General features: G+C 41.4%; 1 protein-coding gene across 6 annotated transcripts in view; it reads right to left on the bottom strand.

Moving 5' to 3' along the window:
• The window catches only part of NELL1 (neural EGFL like 1), a 745,741-nt gene that overhangs the window by 525,775 nt on the left and 201,877 nt on the right, over positions 1-18,089 (bottom strand). For all 6 annotated transcript variants that reach the window (XM_072969672.1, XM_072969674.1, XM_072969673.1 and 3 more), the window contains one exon: positions 11,338-11,466. In XM_072969672.1, the coding sequence (XP_072825773.1) occupies positions 11,338-11,466 (129 nt within the window). The remainder of the gene's footprint in view (positions 1-11,337; positions 11,467-18,089) is intronic.

Below are 18,089 nucleotides of genomic sequence, written 5' to 3'. Positions count from 1 at the left end.
CCATTCAGAAAGCATTCCCTCTATATTTGCTGTGTCCCAGCCCTCAGCTGGTCTTGGGAAACAAAGATGAAACAGACACAGTCCTGGCCTTGGAATAGCTCTTTACCCGGAAAATATGTTAAAAAGTAATTAAGATCCTATGGGATGGGTACCCTATAAAAGTCAGAACAATGTATTATCAGAGCCCAGAGGAGGACGTCACAAAGCTTGCCATTAGTGTTGGCTGTGGTCAAGATGAAGCAGCCAGAAAATTGATTCTAATTTCACTTGTCATATAAGATCCAATCTACCCCGCATATCCAATCAACCAATCCTGCCACCTTTGCCCTACCCTTTTTCCCACCTCCAGGTCCACCACTGTATCTTGCCTAGATTACTGCAACAAACGGACAATTGGAGTTCCTGCTTTGCTATTATATTCCATCCTCTACTGCAGCCAGAATGACTTTTCCAAATACAAATCAGATCTTATCACATCTTTTTTAAACCCTTCAGCAACTTTCCATGGCATTCAGAGCAGAATGCAAGCTTAGCAGAGCCTACAGCCCTCCTAAAGCTGCCTCCCTCTGCACTCACACGTTTACCTCCCACCCTGGGTTCTGAACAAGGTGTGCCTTCGCTCTCTTGTAGCTCCAGGTCTTCAGAGATGTCGTTCCCAACTCTTACATTGGCCTTCTTCTCACCTTCCTTCTGGTTTCGCTAACTCCATCTCATCCCATGGTCTCAGCCTGAGTGTCCCTTAGCACCCCACATTTCCCCATCAAACATTCGTCACTGCTCAGAGTCAATCCCAATCTTTTAAAATCTCTTCTCTTACGGCATCATTCCTGCTAATTCCAGGAATTAGCCCTCCTTATTACTCACTGACACAGATCCTGAACTGTATATTCTAAGACTGAAGTGTATCTGAGCATTTTTCACATTCAAACTTAACATTGATTCAAATCCTATTTTGTCCTTAGGTCTTTTTGCTCACTTTAGTTCCTGTAGCAATTCTTAAAAGAGACTAATATGCAAGGACTGGCACACCAACTTACAAGAGGATGAAGAAGTTCCCTGCTTAAGGTCACAAAATAATGGTAAAACCAGGATTTCTAACTCAGATGCCCCAAATCTAAGTTGAATCTTTCTACCATAACCCTGCAATCCCTCCCTAATTATTTTGAGGGTACAATTCTTGTTTTCCTAGGCAAGTTTCACCAAGAAGCAGAAGCCACAGCAGGCACTAGACCAGCCATGATACCAGAGGCCAATAAAAACCCACTGACTTGAATTCTTCTCAGTCCTGCTAGGTATCAGGCATCCTGGAGACAGCCGGGAGGCGTTTATTGTTTAAATAACCAAAAATGTTTAAATCTACTAAATTTCCATTTCCATTTAAAGCTCTAAAACTTGGATTTGTCCCTGGAAAGTGAGCAGGGCTTTTTCCCCCCCTTTTTTCTCTTCCTTCTTTTTGCTACATAAAAATGCTAAATACTGTACATAGCATAACATATGCAGAATGTCTTTCAAGAAGGTACTCCGAAGTCCTGAACTACTGTACAGTGAACCAACGGTCGTTTTAGTGGGATTTCTTCAAGTGAAAGCACACCATTGGAAAAGAATGTAAGGCCATCCTTGCAGGCTTGGCACCTGGGTACCATCCAGCTCCTATGACAGATTCACCCAAGAGCAGAGCAAGGAAGATTTACGGGGGGAAAATGCCAGGCACTGGAGCACACTTCGCTCGCAGAAGGAGGTCATGGTAAAGAATCAAATGTAACACATCTGCCAGCATTCGTGGAAAGACAGCAAGCAAGGCCATCCAAGCTTGTCTTGCTGATTTCAACGATGCCTGATCTCCTCGGCATCCACCATGGAAATGCCTGAGAACCCGTGAAGACACCAGCTATGCAAGCAGTGTTGCTTGCCCTGACGCTCTGCCTCCAGCATCTTCCCAGTCACAGTTGCCTCCACGTGGCCGTGAGCATGACGTTCCTAACACACCACGCCAATAAGGTCCTCCCTCCACACCTCAGATCCTCCATGAGACACTCTGTGACCTACAGCACTGGTCTGTTTCTGATCATGCATCCTTATTGACTGGGGGGCATGTACCTCCTATACGAAAATACTTATTTAATAAAATATGCACATGTACTATTGTATCAACATATCATGTGCATTCTACAACTCACAGCCAAAGAGAAATTAAAAGGATAAGATGAAAGTCAACATAAATGAAAGTTCTAATTTCTTTTCCAGATGCCAGTGGATCCAATTTATCACCTGCCGTTATGCCGCATCCTCCATGGGTGTACACTGGCCCACAGCATAAAACTCAGCAGGCTTTCAGTGCTTTTCACTGTCTGGCCACCAGCCATACCTCCATTCTCATATCACTGTATATGTAAGAGGGGATTTGTTATTTAATGAGCCAACATCTCTAATACGTTGTTACAGACGCTTCGGAGTCCCTCAAACCTGTCATCTACAAGCTGGACAGGCAGGAGGTATAACTCCATCCAAGTCCAAAGGTATGTTCACCAGGAGGCTCCTATAATGAGTCTTGGAGTCTGAAGGCCCGAGAACCAGGAACGCAAATGTCCCAGTGCAGAAGAAGATGGACGTCCTAGCTCAGGAAGGCAAGGGAGGAGTTTGTCATTCTTTTGTTCTTTCTAGACCCTCAATAAATTGGAGGACTCCTGCCCATAGTCGCAAGGCATCTACGGCATCAAATGCTGATCCCCTCCAGGAACACCCTCATAGACACACTTAGAAATGTTTTAGAAGCTATCTGGTCTTCCCTTAGCCTAGACACATGGACATACAACATTAATCATCACACTTCGATCGGTATCCTGTGTGCGTGTGTGTAAGTGTATCTCAGGCCTAACTAGCTGAAGGCCAAGTTTCAGCCCAAGTACTGTCAAAGACGAAAGTATTTCCTGTTACTAGAATGATGAGTAATTACATAATGGATCATTATGTGATGATTGTCAGAAATCCTGTTACGGTACAGCGCTACAGTGCTTCAGCCTTTACAAAATACTTTCACATTCAGCACCTTGTTTAACCTTCACAAGCAACTGGTGTTACTGAGGTCTTGTGTAAAAGTCCTACTTGGACCATGAGAAAATCAAAATGCAGAAGCACTGGATGGCTTTCCCAGGTCACCCAGTGTGTAGCAAGCAGAGCCACGGTCATGCCAGGTCTCCTGGTCCTTAGTTCGTGTTCTTTCTCTACATCACTGCTATGGGAGTTGTTAAGGGAAAAAAATTGGGGGCAGGGAAAGTGCTAGAAAGCAGGAATACTGGAGGAGGGCTGACTACCAAGGCAAACTCCCAGGCACGGACGATGTGCTTAGCTCTCCTGCCCAAGGGCTCTGCCTTCCACTTTCACATTACTTTAATTTTTCACTTTCTTTGGCTGTCTGCTTGAAACTTAACCGTTTGGGGATTTTTCTTAATTAGCAAGCATCCTCTTTTAAGATTACATTTACCTCTGGGAACATTATGTGGGTCTCAATCATTTGCAAATGTGTGTTAGCTTGTTGCATGAATTGCCTTCCTCCCAGCATCAACTCAGAACTGCAGCACATGGCAAGCTGTGCATTTTGTTTGGAAGGAAGAAAAGATGGGTCACTTTGGGACATGAGGTACACTGGGGATAGAACCAACCCAGATGAGGTGATACAGTGAGGACCACAGGGAGGTCTGGAGATGATGCCAACAAGCAAGTGGAAGCCAGATAGTTAAATCCCATCTAGTTTCTGTGAGAACAAGTTTTAATACAATCAACCAAAGCCAGAGGTCCATCTGGTGGGATTCAAGAAATAAACAAGGTAAAAGGCATAAAATTAATGGGGGAGATTTTTTTTTTCATTTAGTAACTGAAAAAACTGGAAAACTATTCATTAAAACAGATTCTTTTTTTTTCCTGGGCACACAGTTGGACAACATTTACCAGCCTCTCTTACAGTTAGTTAAGGCCAGTGACTAAGTTCAAGACAAGTAGAATGTGGCCAGCCCTGGCTTATCATAACCTTCCAGTCATCACCTTCTATTCCCTTCCCCTGCCACCAATCGCACATGGCGGAGCCAAAGAGGGAAGGAGTCTGGGTCTCTGCATCACAGCTTTGAGAAAAGCCCCTCCCAACCAAGAGCATCCATTATGGATGGAAAGAAAAGCTTCTACTGTGTTGACTCCCAGAGAATTTATTCTTTCCTATAAGCAGCTGATCAAAACAATCGTTAAAAGTGATTCTCTTCTTGTCAAAATTAAGGGAGAGGGAGAGCTACCATTTCTCTCTTGCCACATGGAGAAGAAAGCCAACCTGGAGCCAGTAACGGTGGTGCAGCTGACATGGAATAAAGTGAGCAGGCGGCACTGAGGCAGTACATGGATGGGGTATTCGCCAAAGTGAGCAGAAGCAGCCCCTGAAATACAGATCCTTCACTCTAAAAAGCAGCCCGTGATTGACACTAGCGAGACAAATCTGACACAGGAAAGCAGTGTCAGATACGCAAAGGCATGAATCAGCTAGAGACTTCCATTCATCCACTTACTCTTTACATAGACACTCTGGTGTGTCTACCATGTACTATATGCACTTTTCTAGCTGCTGGAGACACAGTGAATAAACTTGCTGCCTTCATGCAGCTTATGTTCTCAAGGGACAAGTCAGATGATAAACCCTTCAACAAGAAAACAAGACAATTTTAGATAAGCGCTATGAAGAAAATAAATTAAATAATTAAATTTAAAATAATTAAGTAATAAGCGCCATTAAAATGGTGTAGAGAGTAGTGGAGGGTAGTGGCAGAGCTGATTTAGGGAGGGTCGTTGTGAGAGATGTCTGTAAAGAGTGACATCTGAGCTACAACCTAAATGATGACTGGCAAGGGGAATTGCAGAGATGTAGGGGGAGGGCATCCCCAGGTGAAGAAAGCACCATTGCACAGGCCTATTGAAGGAGCACAAGGAATTAAAGCATGGTGGGGGAAGAGAACACAGGAAGGAGTGGTGCGAGACAGACACAGACAAGGAGGCAGGTTCAATACACAGGACCAAGCTTAGACATGATGCTAAGACGCATGGAAGCCATTAAACGATTTTAAACAGAAGCCTGGCAATAACATGACTCACATTTTTAAGAGCACACACTGATCACCATTTAGAGAATGGGTCATAGGGGTGAGAGTGGACACCACTGCCATCACCAGCCACGAGATGAGAGTAGCTTGGACTAGAGCCGTGTAGCAAGACATGGGCGAATCTGTGGCTCATTTTAAGAGCAAAGCCAACAAGACTTCCTGATGCAGCAGACGTGTGGGATGAGGGAAGCATGCAATTGATGATGACTTCCACATGCAGTGACCTCAGCAACCAGGTGGACGTGTCACTGAGACTGGGATTCACGTACAAGGTCCTCTGGTCTCAGGACAGCTCTGTGGTGCAATAATTGAGCTACGTGATGAGTTAACTCAGCTTCGACATGCTAACCTAGAAATCTAGTCAACACTTAGGCCATTTTTATCCTGGAGAAATAACTAAAAATTTCAAATATCTTACAGGTGATCTTTTAAAACATAATTGAAAAAAAAAAAAAAACAAAGCAAGTGCTACTGTACCCCCAGCCCCGACCATTGCCCCAGGTGGTTTGACCAGCGCTCCTTCCTGAGCAATGAGCTTAAACGTGAAGCCCTTAGTTCAACTGAAGTGCAATAACCAAGGTTGGGATTTGGGTTATATTTTTTGCTGTTTTAACTCCAAAATGGGAACTGGGCAGTGGGGGGAGGACTGTAAAGAAGACACAAGAGTTTTACTGGGTCAGGGAGCAGGAGGAGATGCTGTCGCAAAGTAGCCTTGGGAATAAAGAAGCGAGGGAAAGAAAAGCCATGCCCAGGAGGAAAGCGCACCTGTGTCTGCTGCTGGGAGGGAAGTGACACGTGGGTTATCACGAGCAAAGCAACGCCTAGAGACCTCTGTCTTGGGAAGGCTGGAGCGGGTGGGGGCGTGGGCGTCGGTGGGGGGTCTTGACAGATACCTGGGCACCGGAACATCTCTCCATTAGTCATGCGGGCTAAACAGGAAAAAGACACCCTGAGGTACTCTTATCTCAAGCATTCTGAACCCCTGGAAATAAACACAAGCAGAAGCTTAAAGTTTTACTAACATAAATAATCAAAAAAAAGTTGTGCTGTCCAAACCAGGACTTTAGGAGACTGAAGCCCAGATATGAGCATAAACTGGGTTTCGAGGATCACAAGGCTCCTGCATTTTGTAAAATTTCAGAACAAGAGATACCTGGCTAATCCTTGGATAATTAGAAGTGTAACTAAGCAGCCTCACCATGTTCCCACGCACTCCCTTCACCAGGAATTCACCCGGCCCTGCTTCCACAGAAGGGCACTCATGCTAGCCTCCGCATCCAGTAAGTACCCACCCCCTCGGCTATTCTGAATCTTCTTTCTGCTTCAGCTCTGACCCTGCTGCCGCTTTTTCTTGGCCTCTTAACACTCTGAGGGTCAGACCCTTTGTCCCTCACTCCCAGTCATGTGAAAGAAGTTTACAAATCACCTTGCTAATCAGCTGCTGTGTTTCAGACATTTCTGTAGCTTTGTTACATGGAATTATAATTAAATTCATACAATATAGCATATTCCCTTGAATATGACTCCACTTGTGTTTTTCCAAGAAAGGAATGACTTCATTAATGTAAATTATGTTTGGTACCTCACTGCTAACCATGTGCTGCTGGCAGGACTGATAAAACTGTGTCTTCCATCTGAGCACTCTTCCCTGCTATCTTCTAATGGTCCTGAAAGACGTAGATGTGAGAAGCCCACTTTTTCAAAGTATTGGCCTCAATGAGTACACACTCTTCCAATTCCAAGAAAGAGCCTCATAAACATTAGTGATATAAGCTGATGATGATGATAACTGTTGTGACCCATTAAATGTTTAGTAAACATCAATTTGCTCCATTTTTGACCTGCATTGCCCCATTATCATCTTAATTGGGAAATCCAATTTCCTGCATTGGAACTGGCCACAACAAAGCACTGATTTACAACTTGCGGTCTGAAAAAAATCTATCCCCCGGCAGAAGGGCCAGAGCAGACTATTAACGAGCCACACAATTTGTACTTTTTCTAGTAACTCTCAATACTTGCTCTGAAAAAAATTCCTTTCACTCATGCTCCCTGAGTTGAAGGTATCTTTCTGCAACCATAAGACTTGGGTCAACTAAATCGGGCAGGTGTACCAGCAGGCTTAGGTTAAGTCATGCCAAGGTAACAGATCACCGCATCCTCCAAAATTTCTGTGATTTTTACACAATTACTTCTTACTCCTGCCACATGGCCATCACCTGTCAGTTGTCACATAGCTCCATGTCATCTTCATTCAGGGACCCCCAGTAAAGGACCCCTGCTCTGGAACACTGCCAGTTGAAGAGAAAGAGGTGGAACCCTGTAACAGTGCTCAGAGCCTCTACTCTGAAATGGTACACGTCACATCCATTCATGTATCTGTGGATCAAGGAGGCAGCAGATATTCTGAACAACACCTTATTACAGTAGGATGGGGGGGTGGGGAGGAAGGGGGCAGCATGAGCCAGGGCACAAAGTCCTGGAGAAGTGAGCTGAGTACTGTCTTTACTTCATTTCTCTGAGTCCTAGTGTCTGCCTTTATAAAATGGAGTTGTGTAGCCAATGCTACCGTTTTCCTCACAGATTTACTGGAAGTCTCCAAGTACAACATACACAAAAGGATTTGGAAAACTTCAGAACACTGTAAGTAGGAGGTATTATTTAAGGCTAATTGTAGTACTTTCTATGCCTGGCAGATTGCATGAAGTATATGGCATCACATTGTTCTTTATTCTTCTACATAACTTTTTTTTTTTTTTTTAACTACAGGAAGAAAAGATTTCTTTGAAGTCTCTACGGAGACTCCAAATTCAAGATCATGGCTAGACCCCAAATGCCATACTTTTCTCAGACACTACCTCTAACTGAAGCTCATGTATCAGAAACTGCTGAAGACCAACCCATTGAAAATGTCATCACACAGGTAAAAAAGCTCTGGTAGACCAAATTCGTAAAACACCCAAATCCAGCGAAAGCAGTTTTCAAAATGGGGACCGTTCCTGCTCGAGTCGGACGAGGCAAAATGCAAGGACCTCCCGTGAACGGTGTCACAGATGACAAAGGGTCTTATTATCTTCTGTTGATTGGCTCGGAGTTCCGATACCGTCTCTCTGGCAGTTTATACGACAATTTCTGCAGAGCAGGAGTCCTTAATACGCCATCTCTGCTACTACCCTAGGAAGTTCAGAAAATTGAAAGTCTTTGGTGCTTCTTTTTCCACTAAGAGCCTGAATAGGCTGTTCAAGATAGCCTGGACAATGTGTGTAATATTTTGTTTTAATTTGCAAGCCAGTCTTGTTCACTGCGGCTTGTACAATATGGGTCATTTTCACTCCATTTACTCAAGAGTGAAAAATAACTTGCCTGAAGCAGTTCATAAGTATCTACTCCTCTCTAGGCTACAGTGAGACAATGAACTCAGCCTCTGAGAGTCTCTGGTACCCAGACAGGCATTCGGTGAGCATCCCAGAGGATAATTCAGAGAATATAGCTGGGGAAATGGCCATGAACAAAATTTTGTCATGAAAGAATGTAATACACATAGATTTTTGCCCACCCCAAAATCACCCATACCCTCTGCCTGTTGCTACAACAGGAATTAGTTTAGGCAAAGGTCATTTGGTCTCAGGGATGGCAAAACCCTACTCCAGACCCAGGGGTTGAATGCAATTAGCCCAAACCAGTGACAGTCATCTCATTCTCCTTTCCCAAACACTGGTCTAGAGATGTACAGGACGTAATCCAGGTCTGAAAAATAGGACAGCAGAAGTCTTTTGCATGGGGAGAGAGGCAAGGGAGGTTACAAGGGCGCTTCTAGGAAGAAACTTCTTTAAACATAAAAAGACAAAACCTCACCCAGAGGTTTCTGACCCCTGCCCCTTCCTTCTTTCCTTGCTGTGGGTGCTGGTACAAGGGTGCCATGTCTGGGGCCAAGGCCAAAGTATGCCAAAGATCATAGAATGAAAAGAGAGAAGGGTGTTTGCTCTAAATGTTGATATTCACTCTACTTGGTTCACAGTGTCTCCCATCCGGGTGCCCAGTATTTGTTCCCTGTCTTATTTCCTGAGTTCCATTCTTATTCTGTAAAGGGCTCCAATGTTTAGTCATTTCTTCTTAGGTGCTATCCTTCTCTTTATGAATATGCCCTATGGAACTTGTGGAATGTTTCCGTGGTAATAGAAAAAGAACTAAAGTCTGAGCACATCACCAGGAGCTAAAGCAGTACCACAGGACACATTGGTCCAAGGCCCCACACACACAATGAGCTGCAAAGTATGTTCAAGAAAACAGTGATTAAGATCTAAAAATCGCTCAACATTATCAATAAAATAAGGCCTTGCATACAAAAGGTAGGTACAGTATCACAAATCATTTCTCATAAAATTGATTCTATGTAACAAAAAATGAAGAGAGACTCAAAGAGTCCTAAACAGCATTCGTACCAGCAATTTCCTCCCAGATTCTTTCAAAGGTCTCAATAGCTAAAGGGAGCAAGGAATGGTGGGCACACTGGTTCCAATGGACAACTGAAAGGTCTGCCAGTGGTAGAATCAGGATTCAAAATTACTTTGAGGTTCCTTCTATCATTTTTATAATTGTTCACAGTCTGTCCCCACATATAGCAGAAGATAAGAAAGTAAATTTTTTAGACCATCACCTGGCTGGTGGGATTTCTCCATGGTGAATGGAGAGAAAAACATTTCACATCTTTAAAATTAATTTTTTGATTAAAAAAATAGAAAATAGCATAAAGTAAGACATAAATAAATGTTAATGTGAAGTACTGAAATTAATAGTCATCTTCCTCAAAACTGACATATAAGTAACATGATATTAACCAATAGAGGCAAAGGTTTATAACAAAGGAGGCAACTTCATCCCCCCAAGTGGCATGTCTCCCAAATCAACTTCAAATCTACAGAGGGAAGAAAGAGAAAAAAATCATGTAGAAAAAGGGGGGGACGACAATATAGTTAGATTATATTGCTAATGAGAACTAAGTCAATAATGAAGAAAGTCTTTCAGAAAAAATGAAACAGAGGCTACCTGCCAGGTTCTGAGCACTACTGGTGGTTAGACACATTTCCTTAGCAACTGAAGAAATCTTTAGTCAAAGCCAAAAAGTTAAGCAGGGCTCAGCAATGTAAAACAGCAAAGGGAAAGGAATTCACCATTACTGTCATCAGCTGTCTTTACTTTGAGACACTTTACTTGACCCTCTAGAGAATCAAGCCCGTTGGAGGAAAGTGACCAAGATTCTGCAACATTTATTCCATTCAAGACATCCACCTTCCTGATTAACAGATCACCAAGGTTCAGTATGCTGTTAGTGAAGGTAACAGGAATGATTGGGTCCAGCCAGGACGGACAAACAGCCCAGCCATCAATCTGCCTATTAGAATTTCTCTAAACTGGTGGGAGGGAGCCAGTGAGCACGGAAGAAATGAATGGCCTCAGACATTAGTGCACTATATGTGCAAGTCCAGGGTCAGAACCAATCCCTAATCATCTGGTGTATTAAAGGAGTAGGTGTATGCAGTGCTTGCCACCAGAGTGCCGAGCTTGGAAAGAGGTGTTCACATTAGACAGAAGTGGTGTTCTGCTCTATAAAATGGAAACGGGGGTCACTGATGCTTGAGGCCACCACCCCACTCTAATGGCATCAGTCCATGTGCCAAAGTTACGAGTCCATCTGTCACTGGGAATTTTAGTAAAGTTTGGGAATTAGCAATACATGAATCAGTCACTAGGAAACAACAGAAAAAAACATTCTGACCTTGGCAGGTGAAGATATTGGTAACTGGGCATAAGCTCGTGTCAAACCACATACTCAAAAAGAGGACCCACTGTGTAACACTTAGTTGAAATTGGATATGACAATCTACTCAAGCAAGACAACGTAAAATGAGGTGTTTCTGGATTTGTTAGTGATCGTTAAATACAGCGGCAGCAGAACGTGGCATGTGATATGGCCTTCCTGCTTTGGTCGCTTTGTTGTGCTCCACACTCACCTTCAGAGGTCTTGCTTTCACACGCTACTGAGCAACTTAAATCACTCAGAACAGAGCACCCTAGGTAGTTGGTATCATTTCCTGTAGGACTTCACAGGACCAGAACCAAACGAGGGCTTTTGATCTTCCACCATTTTCGATCGTCTGCCAGGAATACATTTCTCACAAGCTGACTCCGTCAGCTGACTTACCCTCACAGTAGGCGGAGTCTCCCTGGACAGAGATGTAACCATTCTTGCACTCGCAGGTAGCTTTTGTATTCCAGTTTTTGCACTCTGAGTTTTCACCACATTTAGGTCCTTCAGCACAAAAGTTATGGCCTAGGAGAAGCCAATAAAATTTACATCAGGAAAGAAGAGAAAAAAAGACCTCCAAATACTAAAGCATGGAACATTTTTATTGTATGTCACCATACATGGAAACACACCTCGGTAATACACCAGGGTAAGCTTGCAAGGGGGTGGAAGAATAGGAAAAGGAAATTTTGGACCATGCTCGAGAATTTTTTTTCCCTGAAACTCAAACTTGCTAAAACTATTATTTCTTGAAGGCTTTTATCCATGTTAATCCTGGATCTTCTTCCTACTACCTTCTTATGTGATTAGTCTCTCTACAACTGTTTTATTGAAAAATTTATGATACATAGGAAATAATATATAGAATGAATATATATGAATATATAAAATGAGCACAACCAGAATATTTTCAGTATCCCTTTATTGTATCTCCCCAATGAATCCCCCTCTCAGCCTTCAGAGACAACTATCCAAACATTTGTGTTAATCACTCCTTTAACATATTTGTATAGTTTTACCATACATAGGTGTGTATTTTTAAGTAAAAGATCATTTAGTTTTGTCCGTTTTGAATTTCACATGAGTGAAATAATACTGTACATATCCTCTGTGGCGTATTTTTTTCTATTCATCCATGTTAATGTCTGCAGCATTCACTTGTCAGTGATGTATAATATTCTATAGCATGAATAGTCCACTATTTATCCATTATACTACACATGGACATTTGAGTTACTTGCAGGTTTTGAATTACCAACAATGCTACAAAGAAACATTCCTGAACATGTTCCTGAGGCATAGTTCTTAACCACAGGTTTAACATTTCTTTGCCCAACATTCCTTCTTGAATCTCAGATACTCAATCTAGAATAGTTACTTTTCTTAAGGTATCTTTTAGAAGTTCCTTTAGTGAGGATATTTTAATAGTGACTATACTCAACTTCAATTTGTCTAAGTATGTCCTTTGACCACCCTTCTATTTGAAAAATAGCTTTGTTAGGAACAGAGTTATTTTGTCTCAACATTTTGAAGATATTCCTTTGTTTTCTGGCTTCTATTATTGCTGTTGAGAAGTCAACTGTTAACCTAATAGTCATTACTCAGTAGGTGACAAACCTTTTCTCTGTAGCTTTTAAGATCTAATCTGGTTGGTTGGTTGGTTGGTTCGTTGGTTGATGGGTTTCATGTTGTTTTGTATTCATTAGTTTTACTCTAAGGTATTTAGGTGTGGATTTATTTTTGCTTATTCTTCCTAGGATTCCTTGGGATTCCTGAACCTAAAGATTAATCAAATCTTTTATCAGTTTGGAAAATTCTCAGATATTGTCTCTTCAAACATTCTCTCCTCACTATTTTTTCTCTTTCTGGAATTCTAATTAGATAAATATTATTCCTTCTCAAGCTCTCTTCCATGTTACTTAGACTTGCTTTCATATTCTCATTTCTTTTTTTCTATGCTGATTTCTGTTTAACTTCCAGATCTATCTTTTAGTTTATTAATTCTCTCAAGTACTGTCTATTCTGTTTCAGTCATCATCATCCATAACGTTTTTACTTTAATTTTGCTTTTCTAGAATTCAATTACATTGTTTTCCAAAGTCTTTGGTCAAATTTGATAGTCTTAATTCTTTTTCTAATTTTCTATTTTTAAAACTTATTAGACATACATCTTACACATGTAATTCCAGTATCTTCAGTGTTTGTGCATATGATTTTATAGTTTGTTGTTTCACTAGTACCATGCATGAGGACTTATTTTTTTACTGACTATTTAAGAGCTCATATTTTGGGGGATTTAATCTGTGGGAATTATTTGAGGTTTGGATTTTAAAATTTGTTTCTTCAGAGAGGATCTGTGTTTGCTTTTGTCAGGTGCCTGAGGGAACTATCAACCCACAATCACTTTAAACTAAATTTTGCCTTGGAGCATACGGATTGAGCCACACAGGCAGAATAAATTAGGGCCCTCAACTCTCATGAATGCAGACTTTCCCCCTCCATACTCCCTATCTAGAGTCAAGACTGACATGCTAGTCTCCTTTTGCAGAGTTGATTTTTCTTAGTCACCACTGAGGATTCACCCTTCAAGTTTCTTGATTTATGCATCTCACACCAGCCCAGGGCTCTGTCTCCCATCTTCTTTCACAGTGTCCATTAGAAGCCAGATTCTACCACCTGGCATTAGAAACCGCCCTCAGAGCAAATGCCAAATCCAGTGTGCTTACTTATCTCAACAGAATCACCCTTTTCAATATTTCTGGTCTCTGATACTTTTTTCTCCTAACTCTATTATCAGCTCCACCAAATTTTCCCCAAAAGAACAATTTATATGTTATGCAGCATTTTCAGGTGAACAAGGAGAAATAGGTTATACTCACCCCAGAAGCTGTGAAGGGCAAATATAATAAGGTATAACAAGATGCTTTATTATCTTTAAATCAGTACATTTTACCAAATAATAATTATACTGCTACATCACACACTGTGGTCTCATAAAAAAGTAACTGATCTTGAAGAGGAGGCCTAATTTATAATTCAAGGTTTATACTAATAAACACAATAAATCACTTTGCCTGTCTAGGTATATATCCTGGGAAAAGACAACATCGGTGATTTTCAGACTGTTCGTCAGAGTCTTGGGCACAGACAAAGTGTCAGGTAGGGCTCAAGTCCCCCATCCCTGATTCAAACAGGGCAGTTCTGCTTTTATACTTTTGACATAGTGACCATGTGAACCATGGTTTCTGGCTTTAAAAAGACATAGAAAACACTGAACTATACGAAGTCCAAGTTTAATTCCTTTTTGTGATAACATTCTAGAATATTTTTTCTTTGAAACAGAATTTTAAATCAACACTATTTATACCATACCTAGTAAAAGATAATAACTCTTATTCAGTAATAATATGTGTACCCATAATATATCTGGCATTATACTGGATGTTTTAAACAGGAATAATAATATACCTTATTAATAGGTGTGGAAAGAGTTAAAAGGACTAATCCATATAAAACACTTGGAGCAATACTTGATATTAACTAGGAGGTCAATAAATGTTAGCCCCTATGATGAGAATGCTAATAATTATGACCATGTTGACAACAATAACTCAAGTTCAGAGTAACACTGTTATCCTCAACCTCAAGATAAGAAAAGAGAAGCTCAAATTCAGTAACATCTAGCTAATAAGTGGAGATGCCAAGGTTCTAAATTAAGTCTGATGAACTCCAATGCCCACTAGTTTTCATATACCCTCTCACAGAGCAAACCTAGCAAAAATTTAAAAAGTGAAAGATGCAGCCACTGCTTGTGACACTAGAGAGTGGGTCCACAGGCTTCAGAGAGCATGAAATCATGTTCAGCTTCACTTCCTGATCTCAGAGGAAGAACTTATCTTGTTGGAAATCTGAAACCTCTGTTGGTCAAGAACACTTCTAGGAAGGCTTCAAAGGCTTACAATGACCATTAAAAGTAGTTGATGCTTCTGCTAGCCACGGGACAATTTTTAGGCATCATAGCTCCCTTTGCCAGAGGAAGTGCCTGGACTTCCCTCCCCATGTCAGGACTGATCAATACCTGTCACATTTTCTTTCATTATAAAGGTTGACTCAACGTTGAATGCACATCCTTTGTTACGTGTCTACGTTTCTTTTTCTTTCCAGGAGACTGCAACTGTCCTTTCCCTTCCACGTGCATTTGACAGGCTGGAACACAGCCCCTCAAACACTGTTGATTTTCCAATGCCTATCTCTCTCTCAAGCATGCGCCATGTCTATTCACAATGCAGAGTTAGGTCAACTGTACTTCAGAGGCAATGAAAAGCCCATGGGACAAACCAACCTTAGTTGGGTCTGACCACTGTGCCAAAAATATGTTGTTGTTGCTTTTAATTAATGCGGGACTTCATTCAAGCAATACTTATTTAGTGCCCACTTGCCTTTCTGTAGGAGTGAATAATCATCCACTCAGTATTTATGGGGTGCCTACTCTGTGGATCACAGCATCATGCAAGATCCTGAGGACAATGTCAAGGTGTTTAAGACATTCCCTGACCACAAAGAAACTAGAAACTCTACATGGAGATAAGTCAAGTACAGAGGTAGTTAAGTGAGATGTGAGCAGTACAAATTATCGTAGTTTCAGGGAAGGTGCAATCCCTTCTAGATGATGCAGAACTTGACCTTTGATTCGTCACAGGTAGGAATTTGAGAAGGGGCAAGACACAGATCCTAGTAGGAGGAATGGGACTCCAGCTCTTGAGGAAGAAGGGTAATTCTGGAGAACCTCAAATAACCTGGCACAGAGGTAACAATAATGATTAAGAGTTACTGAGCACGTATCACATGCAAGACACTCAGCAAAGTGTTTCACATGCATATCCCATTTAATTTTATTAAGAACCCTATGAAACTGGAATTATTATTCCTATTTCACAGGTGTGGCCACTGAAGCTCAGAGAAGTTAGTGCACTCACAGAAGAACAGAGCCAGGACCCAGGTCAGACTGAGGCCAGGGTTCTTAAAAAGCGGTAATTTTGTAAGCATTCTACATTCAAAGGATAAAAAAACTACCCTCTTTTTGGATGCGCAGATTCAAAAGACTACATTCTGTATGTCTTCTCTTCCCCAACATACACACATATATATAGAAGAAATATGTACATATATACATTCCACTGGGAAATTCCAAGTACTCTCTAAAAATCCTAACTTTAATCACTCCAACTTCTTTAAGGCGGGGTCTATATCTGACTCATTTCTTTCGACCAAGAGCTTCCCACACAAGGATAACTGGATAGATGGATGGCTTATAGATGGATGGACAAATGGACAGGCAGAAACATGGCAAGTAAATTAATGAGTGGATAAATAGGTGAATGAATCTACAGTGACACTTAATGCCCCATCTTAACCAACTAGAAGGCAAATGTGACTAGCCTACTAGTCATGATTTTTCTTTAAACATTTTTACTGAGAGACCATAAAATTCGACTATAGTAAAGACAGAGTTTGATGATTTAAATTTACGCAGTTGTGCAACCATCACCACAATTCAGTTTTAGAACACTTTCATCACCCCAGCTGGTATCGCCATTCTTCACACCCCATCCCAGCATCGTTGGCTGCCAAGTCATAAATCCTCAATTAATTCTCCACGTTTCAAAATCCCTCTAAAGGTTTTATCTCTCTTATCTGATGTGTCTGAATAGCATGACATCTAAGATACAGATCCTTTCCCTTCCTGAATATTTGTCTTTAGTTGCTACCTACAGTCTTGTTCTCAAATCCTCTAGCTAGCTCTTGGTACAATTTTTTCTTCAGCAGCTGGTTATCAACACAGTCTGACGCATGAGACTCCTCAATGTCATCCTCTTTCTTAAATCAATGTCTTTTTTCCCCAGCATTATAAGCCAGGACCAGACTGTAGAATGCATGCACGTGCACACACACCTGCCCCAACATTCATGTTCTTTTACTTGAATATTTTTAGTAAGTGATGCTAGAGTCTCCAAAATTATTCTCATATAATTAGAAGCACAGAGTGGTATCTTTTAACTAGCACTGGCCCAAACACAGAACATTTTTATTATAAAAGCTGATGTTTATTGACTTCTTTCAACTAGCCAGGTGCAGGGCTAAGTATGTTACACACCTTATCTAGGTAAGTAAGTGAAACCCTCACAACAACCCTATATATTACTATTATCCTCACTTTACAGGTTAGAAAAATGTAGCTGCAACTAACTTACCCAAGGCGACACAGCCAGGAAGAGGCAGAGTTATGATCCGACTCAAGTTCTTGTTAAGACCACTAAGAAAATTATTATTCTGTGACTTAAATACTTTGGGGCATAGACAACTCCTAATAATTATTCTCTGATGGTGTCTGTGGATCTCAACCCTTGCTATGTCCTATGACAATTCTGAAACAGTCCCATTTAGGACCCAAATGCAGGTTCTGTCAACCTGTTGTTAATAAACACTGAGCCTAGACCAACGTTTGTGCCCAATCATTTCTGGCTTCTGGTTGAGAAGCAATAATAAAGGCTGAAAAGCCCTCTAAGAGCACAGGAAGTAACACTGCCCAGCATATCCCACTTTACATACTCTAGGTTGTTATAGCCACAGCCCATTTGACACTCCACGTGGACATCCTCAAAGGCGTCTTGCAGCTCACCCAGGGAAGCCGAACTCTTGATCTTAATTCCCCAACCCACACTCCCGGGTTCTCCATTTCCATCTGCAGCACCTTTATCCAGTGAAACCATTTTTTTCCCATGCATCATCTTTGCCCTCACTCCTCAAATACTGGCCCTTCCCAAGTTCCATTAATTTTTCTTCATAAATATCTCTTATATCTAGTTCTCCTCCACTCCACAGCAGTAAGAAAAACCCACTCCACTCTATTCTTAACTCTCAAATGAACATCACCTCATTTGCCTTCTTGCCCACCTCTACTCCATTTTCCCCACAGAAAGATCCTTTTAAAACATAGACTGGATCATGTCACTCTTCCCCTTAAAAATCTTTCAAGAGCTTCCCATTTCACTCAAGAAAAATACAAAATCTTTTAACTTTCACCTGAGACAACAAGCAGGGCACCCCTCTGCCTCCATCTCTCCCCTCCAACCACATCAGCCTTTCTT

This window comes from Vicugna pacos, chromosome 10 (genome assembly GCF_048564905.1).
Source record: "Vicugna pacos chromosome 10, VicPac4, whole genome shotgun sequence".
In the NCBI taxonomy this organism is placed as follows: domain Eukaryota; kingdom Metazoa; phylum Chordata; class Mammalia; order Artiodactyla; family Camelidae; genus Vicugna; species Vicugna pacos.
The sequence above is the reverse complement of the archived record's forward strand: the minus strand, read 5'-3'. Positions and strand labels throughout refer to the sequence as shown.